Raw genomic sequence first — 13,240 nt, forward strand, 5'->3', positions numbered from 1 at the left:
TACATTTCATAACAAAGATTTGTTTTGGTACCCTTGCTACCCCAGTGAGGGTGTTTCTGCCCATCTGTTTCTTGTCGACACCAAAGTTGGGCAAGTGCCACTTCTCGTAATTGCTTTTTTTTTTTTTTCCCCCCTCCCTGTTTTTCTAAACGTTGCTTGGCAAAGTTATTGTAGTTTTGAGATTCGTCATCCTTTCGGGAGAAGAACTTGATGAGGAATGATTAAAGTGTAACGGGTTTCTTTCTTTCGCTGTTTGGTATCAACTGGATTTTTAGATTTCATGGATTTACAGGCTGTGAGACTGAAGGTTTTTGAGAGATAAAAAACCCCCACAAACACTTTCCTACGTGTATTTGCTTTAAAGAGAGAAAAGGAAATCAAAGGAACTGAGAAATATCTTTAAATACTTATTCTAATTCTGAGTGCTTTTCTCTGGATAATAATGCTAGACCTCAGAGCGCTTCCCAGAGCTGGCACGTGTACTGGGAGGAAATGGGGCAAAAAGATCAAGTTGTGGTACGGTGCCAGTGTGAGAGCCTGGAGCTGGCTTTAGCTCCTGATACAAGATCTGCTGAAAAAGGCTGTTTCCCCTGCTGTATCAGATCACAAACAGTAGCGTGGAAGCAACAAGGACGGCGCTTTTGCTTTGCGCAACCTTTCTGCGATGCCAAAATGCAGTGCTTTGGACCGTGGAGATATTTAACTAGGATAATTTGAATTCAAGAGCCTTGGCTTCTCACTGAGGTTCAGCTGCACCTCTGCAAAAGGTTTAAAGTGTTGTGTAAGTGCCTGCCTAGGGATTAGCCCTAACACCTTGTGATCACCGATATTTTTTTCATTAGAAGGTGATATTTAATAGCTTGGCTTTGCACTCCCTAGATGGACCAACCCATGGTTCAGAGGTGGTTGAAGAGGAGAGAATAAGCGTTCTGCCAAATACTCCGCTCCCTTTAACACCGTGATAAGCTTCTATTAAATGTAAAATTCGCAGGGTTTTCTCCTAAGAAAGCGAATCCCTGTCCTCTCTAGTCTTCGCTAAAGTGAAACACGTGGCGGAGTTAATACTTAGGACGGGTCAGAGCACTCAGGCACCTCATTGCTCTAAGCTACCTCTGGACTCGGTCACAAGTCAGTACTACAGTTGTTTTCAGGTTAATACATTTGTCTTAGAAGATTGACACTTTATTCCAAAGGAAGCTGAAGTTCTGGAGTACGAGGTGTCTGAAAACCACTGGATCATGAGCCCTGAAGCTGTGTTTATTTTTAGGCTTCATTGATTTGTTCTGATTCGGGTCACCGTCTGCTTCCTGGAGCCCCAGAGCATGTCCTCGTAAGGAGCTCAAAATGCCAATACCTTGTGTGCCGAACTGGAGCCAGTTTGCTCTGAACCCCGCTTCCGTGGGGTACTTTCAATTAGCAGGTTTAATGACGCGCAAACCCCTCCCCTCCTGCTTGCTTTTATTGAACTGAACCTTTAATGTCTTATAAAACATTATTTTGATCCACTGTTGGAATTTTTGTCCATCTTTTCTCTTTTTATTTTTTACCTTGAACAACTGTGTTTTTATTTAGTGCCTGGCAATCTCTGTATAAAAAATAGCTGTTCTTTTCTCCCACATTTGTTTCTTTCTGGGACAAGATCAGTCATATTCCTGCTTTTCTGTACACAGAAGGGGTGCAAGAGGGGGAACAACTTTGCTGTGAGGGTGGCAGAGCCCTGGCACAGGCTGCCCAGAGAGGTGGTGGAGTCTCCGTCTCTGGAGACATTCCAACCCCGCCTGGACGCGTTCCTGTGCCCCCTGCTCTGGGTGACCCTGCTCTGGCCGGGGGTGGGACGGGATGATCTCCAGAGGGCCCTGCCAACCCTGTGGTTCTATGAAGAGAAGCGTACCTTACTCTTCAACTAGAAAGTTTCGGTTCTTTAAATAGATTGTCGAATTCTGGAGATAGCTGTCTCAGAGATGAGCACGGCCTGCATATCTCTACAGAAGGAGTTCTCAAATCCCTTGGAGAAAAAAAAAAGAAAAGGAAAAAACAGACTGTTCCCAAATTGTGTAATATGTCGCCCTTAAAGGGCTCTCTCCCTGAAAGTGTGAACCTCCGCTTGCAGTACGTTATTTAACAGTGCTAAAGAGAGATGTTTCTGCCTTTTTCTGCTCTCTCCTTTTCTTCATGCTTCCCTTTGCGCAGGTTCTCCATGGAACTGGTGGTCCCTTTCCGTCCTGTGTCAACAGTGCGTGACAGCCCGAGTTGACAGCTTAGCCTAAGATTTATAGTCAAGCATCACAATTTGCTGTTGCAGTCTTAGGAGAGTGATTATTTCAAATCTTTAACATAAAAACCTGAATACGGAACAAGCGAGGGACATTTATTGTCGATGCCTTCATGTCGAGCCGCACGCTGTAAAAGAGAAGATACTGTTGAACCACAGAAGTGGTTCTTTTGGCACAGGACCAGTCTCTTGTGATTAGCAAATGGCCCGTGTACTCCTCACTCTAGCAGGCAGTGGTGATGCCCTCTCTGAAAAGAGGGTGCACGGATCTTGTTTCTGGCTTCTTTTTTGACTTAAAGCAAATAATGCTAAAATCTAAATTGAATTAAGATGCTGGAGATGGAGAAAGAGTTTTGGAGATGGACTGAAGCTGAGGATTTCACTAGCCAGGCCAGTGCGACCTCGGATCTCTTTGTTATCTGTTTTCTCAGTGGTCTTTGACCGACTGTACAAAAGAAAATTCTGTACGCTATGAATTTATACTTGTAGCTGCTTCTGTGTTAAAATTGAGGGATGCCTTGGTTACGGTTTTTACCCCTTCAGCGTATGTCGTCAGAATGCAATAAAATAGCAATGCTGCGTCCTTTCGTGGCAAAGGTTTGTGATTCCAAAATTTCGAATGTAAGTTGTACTCTTTACCAGTTTGACAATACTGAATCCTTAAAGTGAATGACGCTCTGGGGTTGTTTTTTTTTTCATTCCTGCAGGCTGTCCCGCGAATTATGGTTCAGTCTGCCAGTATTGATGCCAGTGCTGCAAAGATAAAACAGGTAAGCGCATCCCGGGATGCGATGGTACCATTTTCATCATCACATGCCTGGAAACCAGAGGGGGCAAAACCAGCTGCTGGGTTCGCCGCTGAAAGCCTGTTGCACTTCTGTTGCTTCACTGAGAGACAACTAAATGCAGTGTAGGTTGCTTTGTTTTCTTAAGTTTGGGTAAAATCTCCCCTTACATTGCTGGTTACATTTTAATATTTAAAAGCCCGCTTAACCATATGATTGCATTAGCGGTTAACTAGCTCAAATTTAGCTGTTTTGCTGCTTTAAAAGGCAAATTGCTGGGCTCTGATGCTTTCTATAAACAGAACTTCTCTGTTACTCTGAGTGTTGAGCTTAATTCTCAATTTTACATTTCAAGCCAATTCATTATATCGGCGTGAAAAAAAGGCTCTTGCTAAGCTGGAGAGAAAATAGACCCTATGATCTCCCACAGTTCAGCAGAACTTCTGTCTTATGAATAGCAAATCAGCCTGCTCCCACTGGGCTTTTATTGTCTTAGCAAAATGGGTGTTAATCTGAACGCTTAAAAGGGAAAACCCAAAGAAAGAGCAGAGCTCCAGAGTCCACGTGTACACCATCCTCCCCATAGAAAAGCTAAAAATACGTCTCTAATCCGCAGGAATATTTCAAATAAGTTTTCCGTATTACATTTCACTTAGCAATAGCAAGCTAGCCTTTGGTTCTGAAATTCCTGTAATTCAACCAAATCCCTCTTTCTTCAAATGCCGCCTACGTTTCCAGTGGAAAAGATACTTCAGAATAAGGTGAAAATCCTGTAGTTTGGGACACTTAACCACTGGATGGGATAAACCACAAAATTTTGAACAGTAAACAAAAATGTACAGCTGAGAGTTAAGACAGGGTATGTACAAATCTGCCGTCCTCCAACTACATTTTTTTTTTTCCCCTCCCTTCAGCCTCCTCCCTCCCTCCCAAAGAGATTTAGAGACATCCTAATCTTTTAGAGTACATGTGCTGGCAAAAGATATTGATCTATCAGATTTAGTAAACTTTACAGCCAAGAAATACATCACTAAAATGGGCTGTTAATCTCATGAGGTGCAGTTAATTTCATACTCTGAAAGTGTGTGGTGCTGGCGGCATTGAGGTGGGAATGGCATTTGGAAACGGGGACATAAATGACAGTTTAGGTGGAGAGGCGTGATTTATCAATCCTGAGAGTTAAGCCAAATAACTGAGAGAGACTTATAGATCATGGCTGTTTCACATTTCATATAAATCCTGCTATTCAAACAGCAAATGACCATTCCTGTAATATAAATAATTTTTCAGTAAATATTGGGGAACGTATTTCTTTTAGTCGACACTTTTCTTATTAATGGAAGAAATGAGCTGACAATCCTACCGGGTTTGCAAAGCTGACTTGGGATCAGCCTGCATCTTTTGGATGTTGCAGCTACACGGGGATTTAGATAAGCTGGAGGCCTTAGTACTTCCCAGAAGCCTTGTATCTGTCCTTTTAGCCCAGATATTTCAGATAGCAGAGCTCCACGTTCCCTGTCCTCTTCTGTTTCAGATTAATCAAGAGGAAGTAGGGAAACAGCCATTCGAAACTGCGGTGCAGACATCTGAGGTGGATAGGAGTCCGGAAAAGACCCCTGAAGTGCCTTTGCAGCAGCACACAGGAGACACGCAGGCGCAGGACTCCCAGGAAGGACCTCCGAGTCCTCTGAGTGAAGCCTCCAGTGGGTATTTCTCTCACAGCGTCTCCACAGCCACCCTCTCTGAAGCCCTTGCAGTGGGTAGTGATGCTGTAGCTCAACCAGGAGGTCAAATGCCTGCAGTGAGTGACTTCCCAGCTCCCGCTGTGGCTCAGGTCTCTTCTTCTGACATGCCAGGGCACTCGGACAGCTCTTCAGACAGCTGTCTCAGTACCAAGAGAGAGAGTCTGCCCGCCTTCAGCCTTCAAAGCGCTCACGCAAGACCTAAAAACAGCACTGAAGTGAATGGAAATGACGCTTTGAAATCAAAATCTTGCACATCTCCCGTGACTCAAAGTGAGCAGGCAGACGATGCCTCTGTGGCCACTGCTGCAAAAATCTCTCTTTCTACCTCCACTCCAAAGAAGGAGTTGTTATCCACACAATCTGTGGAGTCAGCAGGACAACCTAGGGAAAAAGAAATGGCTTCTGGGACTTCAGAACTGGGGTTTCCCAAACCACAGATTCATCCCGACCAATTGTCCCAGCTCGGTGTTGCAGCCTCCCCCTTCAAAATCCAGAAAGTCAAGACGTCAGAGCTGAAGTCCTTCACAAGCATGCTGGGGACAGATCCCATGTGTTCGCTAAACACTGAAGAGCAGCAAGAAGGAGAAAAGAGCACATCCACTGCCCGTGGACTGAACCATAATGGATCAGAGGTGGCAGAAGAAAAACTGGAGGTGACTTCTGACTCCGAAGATGCCAATGAAATTCCTGAGTGGCTGAAAGAGGGAGAATATGTCACAGTTGGCGCAAATAAGACTGGCACCGTTAGATATATTGGGCCCACAGACTTTCAAGAAGGAACATGGGTTGGTGTCGAACTGGATTTACCTTCAGGTAACATATCATCTAGTCCGGGTGTAAGTCAGAGTTTGCAGTGTTCGTTTTAATGTCCCTTTTTGATGAGGGGATTTCATTGACCATTACTGGGTGCGTTTTGAGAAGGAAGATCCAAAAGATCTTTCCCTGCTTGTAATCTTTTTCCAGTCTGCCTTTGTCAACCTGGTCTCACTGACCTCTGACAGGATTCTGTCCCTTTTCAGTTATTTCATTGACTTCTTACAAGGGAGGTAGGAATCAAGATTGTTTTTACAAAGCAGCTCAGTAATTATATAGATGTAGGAGGCAGGCCTGGTATCCCAAGAGATCTCTGCTGGGCTCCTGCTCCGAGGGTAAGGGTGTCTGAAGCGCAACAGGAGTTGGGGGATCCAAATAAGCAAAGGAACATTTAGGCTAACTAAGTTGAAGAGTCTCTCACAAGCTGTTTTAAAATAAGCTGTAAAATTGCAAAAGACTGTGCGTGTCTGTATGTATAGAATCACAGAATGGTTTGGGTTGGAAGGGACCTTAAAGATAATCTCATTCCACCCCCTGCCCTGGGCAGGGACACCTCCCACCAGCCCAGGTTGCTCCAAGCCCCGGCCAACCTGGCCTTGAACCCCTCCAGGGATGGGGCAGCCACAGCTTCTCTGGGCAGCCTGGGCCAGGGGCTCACCCCCCTCACACCAAAGGATTTCTTCCCAATATCTCATCTCAATCTCCCCTTTTTCAGTTTAAAACCCTTCTCCCTTGTCCCACGGCTCCCCTCCCTGCTCCAGAGTCCCTCCCCAGCTTTCCTGGAGCCCCTTGAGGGACTGGCAGGGGCTGGAAGGTCTCCGCGGAGCCTTCTCTTCTCCAGGCTGAACCCCCCCAGCTCTCTCAGCCTGTCCTCCCAGCAGAGGGGCTCCAGCCCTTCCGGCATATGTCTGATATATACCTATACGTGTGAAAGCCAGCAGGAAATAATCATACGTTGACCACCAGCACATGCAGATGATTGAAGGTTTCTTTCATCTTCTCATTTATCATTCCAGTCTGACTCATACCTGTACGAGTGTAGACTTCCCAGAATTTAGGCTCTAATACATACTTTTTGGAAACTGGAGTGCTGTTCCTGGGGAGGCTCTTGTTCATATGTGCCGTTGTAGCGTGATGCAGAAAACCAGTAGCTTCAGCACAGGCCCCTTAAAGTGAGGGAGAGGAAAGGTGATGGCTGGCGTTTGTTGTCTGCTGGAGCCCCAGGCTCCAGAACTCCTTTCCTCCGCAGGTTCACATCCACTTTCATGGCACTCATTTTCTCCAGGAGCAGGCAGGACTGGGGGAAGGCAGGGCGTGCTAGTGGAAAATTCAAGAGACAAGCAGCAGATACCGCTGCCTTTGATAGTAAGAGGGTTTGGTTTACCAAGGGCACGTAAAGCTCCTTATTTAAATCCTCTTAACCAAGCTGTAGCATTCCGAGCCTGCAGTGCAGGCTCCGTCTGGTGAATCAGCACGTCCCAGGGAGTTGCCCACGCTCGTCTCCGCTGCACGCTTCCCTGGGATTTGGAGCCCTTCACCAAGATAAATGCTGCGTCAAGGATGCAGGGCTCCCATTAAATGAGCGGTTATCTTCCCCGCGCGTGGTGTGCTCATAAAAGCTAAACCGGACGGTGTGTTTTCAGCTGGTTTCAGCAAACTGTCTGGAGTTTGCCATCCTGGAAGGCAAAGTGTAGCTCTAATCCCTTTGAAAGTTGTAGACTCGATTCTCAGTCCTGAATTCACGCCTTATTTAAAAAATATATATATTTGCAGATTCATTTCCATTTTGGAAAGTCACCGTCCCTCCCTGTCTGGCTGCTCTAGTCCAGAGCGGTAATTCTGTTAAGCTGTTTGCAGATAACGTGGTAAGCGTCAGCTTCACTGGCTGTGGGAGAGCCGAATGGCTACGAGATTTTTGGTCTGTTGAGGACTCAACTGCTGATGTTACTGGATTCTTTTTTTCCTTTCTGTTTCCACAAGGATTAAGTCCCTGATTTGTTGGGAGCATAACTGGCTTCTAGCACATCTGGAGCTTCACTTGGGAAATAGGGTCACAAACTGGTATCTTTGTCAGACTACAAACAGGGGTAGAAGTCCAAGTCCTTGGCCACGTGAGGGTGGATCGGACCCAACTAATGGTGGTAGAGAGCCGGAAACCCACATGAAAGAAAAGGAGTGACTTCATGTCATTTGAAAAACTCTTGGATCTTTTGGTGTTCCCTTTACAGATGGGAGCAGTCTGTGTCCTGGTACCCAGAACAGCGTTCGTGTGATTTTTAAAATGCTCTAAAGGGAGAAATAGGAAGATCTCAATAACTTCAGCATAAAGAATTCACTCTTTCTGTTCTGTGAAGGTTTTATGGCATGGAAACAGTATCTCCTCTCAGCTTCAGACTCTAAGACTCAGAAAACCAAAAGCTCTTTTAAATGTTTTTTTCCTTCCTTCCTGATAGTACTCCTCCTGGGTGCTCACCTTCACAGTGTATTTATAGGAAACAGTCATCTTCCATCGCAGCATTTTCACAGAATGGTGGGGGTTGGCAGGGCCCTCTGGAGATCATCCCGTCCAACCCCCGGCCAGAGCAGGGTCACCCAGAGCAGGTGGCACAGGAACGCGTCCAGGCGGGGTTGGAATGTCTCCAGAGACGGAGACTGGCCCACCTCTCTGGGCAGCCTGTGCCAGGGCTCTGCCACCCTCACAGCAAAGAAGTTCCTCCTCATGTTGAGATGGAACTTCCCATGGTCAAGTTTGTGCCCATTACCTCTTGTCCTGTCCCTGGGCACCACTGAGAAGAGCCTGGCCCCATCCTCCTGACACCCACTCTTTCAGTATTTACAAGCGTTGATAAGGTCCCCCCTCAGCCGTCTTTTTTCCAGACTGAAAAGACCCAAATCCCTCAGCCTTTCCTCATCAGAGAGATGTTCCAGTCCCCTCAGCATCTTGGTAGCCCTTTGCTGTCCCCTCCCCAGCAGTTCCCTGTCCTTCTTGAACCGGGGAGCCCAGAACCGGACCCCGTGCTCCAGATGTGGTCTCCTCAGGGCAGAGCAGAGGGGGAGGATGACCTTCCTCGAGGTTCTTCTTCTTCCAGTGGATTTTCTGGACTGGATTTTCTTCTTCCAGTGTCCTCCCAGTAGCACCCCATATGCACACAGTAGAAGCCATTTTGCCTACCATCTTTCTTTCTCTTCTTGTCAAAGGTAAGAACGATGGGTCGATTGGAGGGAAGCAGTATTTCAGATGCAACCCGGGCTACGGATTGCTGGTGAAACCGGGCAGAGTTAAGAAGGCCACGGGACCAGCGCGACGGCGGAGCACCGGGTTGAGGTTGCAAGGAGGAGCCGCCGCTGAGAACAGGAGGAGCGGCAACTTCTCCGGCTCAGCCTCCAACCTGGCTTCCCTCACAGCCCTGGTGAAATCAGAAGGAGGATCCACGCTACGACTGGAGAAGAGCCAGAAAAACGTGGAGAACAGGAAATCCTGGGCAAACTGAGACAGCCCTTACCCACCGCAGCAAACGCCGCCCAACGCAGCCAGGGGAGCAGGTCTTCTACCTTCGGGAAGCTAAACCAACCACGGGAACTTCTACTTTGTGGCAAAAACTAATGAAGGGGGTTTCTTCTCTGCTTTGGGTGATTGACACGTTAATTCTTTGCCTTGTCACGGTGCTGGATCTACGTCCTTCGTTTCCTGTTACAAATTGTGACGCTTCAGGGTATGACTGATGGCAGCCGGCGAAAGCTCGTGGCGGTGGGTGGGTGTAAGCTCTCCAGCTTTCCAGCTTTCGGAGAAGGGAGAGACGCGTAAATTGTTCAAATTATGGCATGGCTTTCCGATAGCTACAAAATACTACCCACGCACCGCTGCTTCTCTCGGTGTGACCCGCAAGTCTTAAAAAAAACCCTCCCCGAAATAACCGTTCTTTTCGGATTTCCTAAGAGCTGTGTCCGTATCGCGTAACACATGGTGAAAGGGCAAGGTTACAATGATTCCAGACAGGCGGAGAAGCCAACGTAAAACTTTATTTGGAAATAAAGAACCCCCAAACCCACTTTATTTAAAAAATAAACAGAACCAGTGCTGTCCTGTTGTCCCTCTCTCCTCCTGTGGAAGTCAGCACAGTCTTTCTAGCTGATTTGTTGGGAAGAGGAGGAGGCCCATGACCCGCTCTGGAATAATTTTGATCCCTTTTTTTTTTAGGAAAGGGAGGAGTTGAGTGAATTTGCTGTCTGTGATCTATTTAACATGCTCTCTCACCATGGCAGGATCCCCTCTCTCACTTGCCCCATAGTGGCAGGGCTTTCTTCTGCCCTCTGGGCCCGGGGGGTTTTGCAGAGAGATCAGCGCTTGCGTGCCGCGCTGTTCCCACCCGGCCTTGGGAGACACTGGGATTTTTACCAGCTATGCAAAGCAGAGGGTCGCTGTCCTTGTAACGGGGTTAATCCAGTCTATTTATTTTTATTTATTATTTTAAAATATGAAATGTTTGCGCTTTACAATCATCCACCGCCTGACGTTGCACAGGGGAGCTCCGCTAGCACCATCCCGAGTGTCCATCCAAAGAGGAGGTGCCTCCGTCGCCGGCTAAACCGTCCCAGGGAAAGCGAACCCGGCCGAAGAGTCATCCCCCAAACTGATCTCTCCCTTGAAAAGTGGGAGGTTCGGGCTGGCTTTTCGAAAACTTGATTTTATTTTTGGTAACCCTGGCTAGTTTTTAACCGCCTGTGGCACAAATGATACTGTAGGGGGGTGTGTCCGTAGACGTGCGCGTGTCGACGTGCGCACACTCATTTCCTAACAAATCAAGAAAGGCCACGGACTTTTATACTCTGAGCTGTTTGTATCTTGTTTAGTCATCACGGGGGGGCGTTGGCCAGCTTGAGCAATAGACGGTTTATCTACGTGGGGAATATTTGGGATGCTAAATTAACGATGAAACTTTAATACGTATCTAGTCGCCGCTGCCCGTGCTGCACGTGGGTATCGAAGTGCCTTAGCCATCTGGTTCAGAGGTCCAAGGGAAAGATACATTGTCGTCAAAGGAGAGAGGGATGCTTAGCGAAGGAGATAATTATGCTGATTTACTGTAATTAATATCATTTATGCAGAAGGAATAAAATTAAAATAGAAACTAATCTGTAGCAGAAATAAGTGGGATGGGTTACCAGGCAGCATGCATAGTACTGCCAGGGATTCGTGTATCCTTTCGGCTTTGTGTAACTACTTCCAGTGTTTCCTACATTTTCTTAAACAAATCTTAATATAAAATGTACAGACCAGCTTTTAAAGGTATTTTTAGTGTACAGTTTTTCCTCCTTTTCCTTTGCACGAAGCTCCTGTCCTTTCAAGCCAAGACGATGGGAGAAATTCGGTAATAAAGAATTCAGACGCGAAAATCCTGGGTTTTAAAATTGTAACTGGTTCTATAGACGTGACTCGTGCAAGAAAGCGACGTTTCGTTTTGGAGTGTGACGAGTCTTGCCGATGAAAGACCCGCTAATTAACATGATGCCTCTCAAACCGCCTTGTAAGTTTTCTAAAATCCGTTTTTACCATTTTTTTTTTTTCTAATTGCACTTTGTTCTGCTGCGCTGCAGAAAGTCAGCTGGTGTGAAACAGCCCCCTGACCGCTCCTTGGGGTTGTCAGTCTCAGCATTTCACTTACCGGATTTAGGGAGATCTTTAAAACTTCTTGCTGTTTGCTCAGTGGCCCCTTTTGGGGGAGATGTGAAGGGAAGAACCTGCCCAAGTCCTTTTGGAGCCTCTTCTCTCGCACCGCTGTCTCTGAAAGCTGGAATTCTGCGGGACCAATGTAAAGGGAGCAAAGCCGCGGGAGTGAACGGGTCAAGCAGAAGCGGTTGGGTTCGTGGTTCCCTATTTGTTCTACCCACTGTAAACTCCTCTGGCCGGATTTGTACTGCAGCTCTGCCCGCGTGAGGATGCATTTCGGTGTTTGCCCGTCTGGAGCAGGCGGTCGGAGGCTGCAGCCGACCGATACGGGGTGAATTTCCCCTTCCACCCGCCCTCTGTCCTCTTCCAAAGCCGCGCCGTGCCTGTTCAGAGGGGTGTGAAACGCCGGTTGAAGAGAACGTACTCCCTGCCTCCTCTAGGACAAACTGTCCTGGAAGCAAACGTCTTCAATACGGCTGGTGTGGTTTGAAACATCAGGGGGTGGTGAGCGTGACGAAGCGGCTCCGTTCTCGGCGCGCCTGGTGGACTTCGGTGGCGGGAGGATTTTACTCGTAGCTCTCTTGGGTTTTACCATCTCGTTTGACTTTTGAAACTGAACCTCTCCTCCGATCCCACCCTGACACCCGCCCCAAAAATGAAGCCGCCCCAACCGCATCGCCCGGGTTGTAGCGCGAGCTCTGGAAAGCTAAACGAACCCAATTGGGCCGTGAGGACGTTCCTAGGGGACTGCAACTCCCTCCCGCTCAGCCCGGCTTTCCTGGCCACGGGGGGGGTTCTTCTAAAGAGATTTTCCAAGATTTTAGCCCAGTGAGTGCACATCCCTCTACTCAAAGCCATCCGTTACTCTGCACCAGCTAAGCCAACTAACCAGAAAACCGTTTAAAATCATAATTAAGGTAAATATATATATATTTTTTTTAATTGATAATATTAGAAGAACTCTACGCTCAGCGTAAAGGAGGAGGTGCTCTTAACTGGAACCGCCCAGCAACTGAGGCTGGCGCATTAGTAGCTATGCATATTTTCCAAGATTTTCATGCACTTTATCCAGGGAAGAAGAATATTTACGGCAGGAACTGTAACGTGTGGCGAGTGTCTCCTCTCCTGCGGCTGCTCGGTGGGACGAGCTCGCTTTCCGTACCCTCGAACCGTGGCTGGGTCTCGGATTCTGGGGGTAGAAGAATTGTGTTGGTGGGTAGGAAACCTTCGCGTCCGACCCCGTGTCCGCAGCTCCCGACCTCCGCATGGGATGTGGGACTCTGAGCCCTGCGGTCCTTCGCTCCGAGCCAGACGAGAGGATGATATTTTTTGGAGGGACTATTTGGGGTTTTCTCAAACCAAACCAAGCCAAGCCTTTTTTTTTCCTCTGACGTTCAGCTCTCTCGCGGTGTTTGATCTCTATGTCCAAAATAACACCTTTTCAGCCCGAGCGCCTTGGCTCTTTCCTGTTTAACGATGTAGTTTAGTTGAGGAAAGCTGATAAGAGTGGAGTTCTGCGTGGGATCCTGCCCAAGCCCTTAAGGCGAGAGCTGAGGTGGAAGCTCCCCGCTGCTGGATGGGCAACACCTCTTTGCCCTCCTACGAACCAAGAAACCCGCCTCGTTCCTCTCTTTTGGTGATGAAAACCTGTGCGAAACGAGCTTGGGTGTTGGATGGACCCGTTTGTGCCGTGGTGGAGCTGTTGAGGAGTCTTTTCTGTGCTGGTGCTTGTGTTGTCCTTACGCTGGTACTGCCAGGTCTTTGCACAAGAAGTTCCGTTTCCGCGGTGCCTTATCCCTGGGGCAGCGGCTGACGGAGCCGGGGCTGGATCTCGCCCCGGCCTCTGGAATGCCCGGCTCGTAGGAAAGGGAGAAGTAAAGGTGCAGACTGCTCACACTACAAAACACTCGAGAGCTGGGGGTCACCAATAAGTGTCTTGTTCCTAGATCTCCTTTAT

At 47.7% G+C, this 13,240-nt stretch overlaps 1 protein-coding gene across 4 annotated transcripts in view; it reads left to right on the top strand.

Moving 5' to 3' along the window:
- Positions 1-11,005, top strand: part of KIF13B (kinesin family member 13B) — a 137,701-nt gene extending 126,696 nt beyond the window's left edge. For all 4 annotated transcript variants that reach the window (XM_074582117.1, XM_074582120.1, XM_074582118.1 and 1 more), the window contains 3 exons: positions 2,980-3,042; positions 4,592-5,615; positions 8,814-11,005. In XM_074582117.1, the coding sequence (XP_074438218.1) occupies positions 2,980-3,042; positions 4,592-5,615; positions 8,814-9,106 (1,380 nt within the window). In that variant the 3' untranslated portion in view covers positions 9,107-11,005. The remainder of the gene's footprint in view (positions 1-2,979; positions 3,043-4,591; positions 5,616-8,813) is intronic.
- The last annotated feature ends 2,235 nt before the right edge of the window (positions 11,006-13,240 follow it).

This window comes from Larus michahellis, chromosome 3 (genome assembly GCF_964199755.1).
Source record: "Larus michahellis chromosome 3, bLarMic1.1, whole genome shotgun sequence".
In the NCBI taxonomy this organism is placed as follows: domain Eukaryota; kingdom Metazoa; phylum Chordata; class Aves; order Charadriiformes; family Laridae; genus Larus; species Larus michahellis.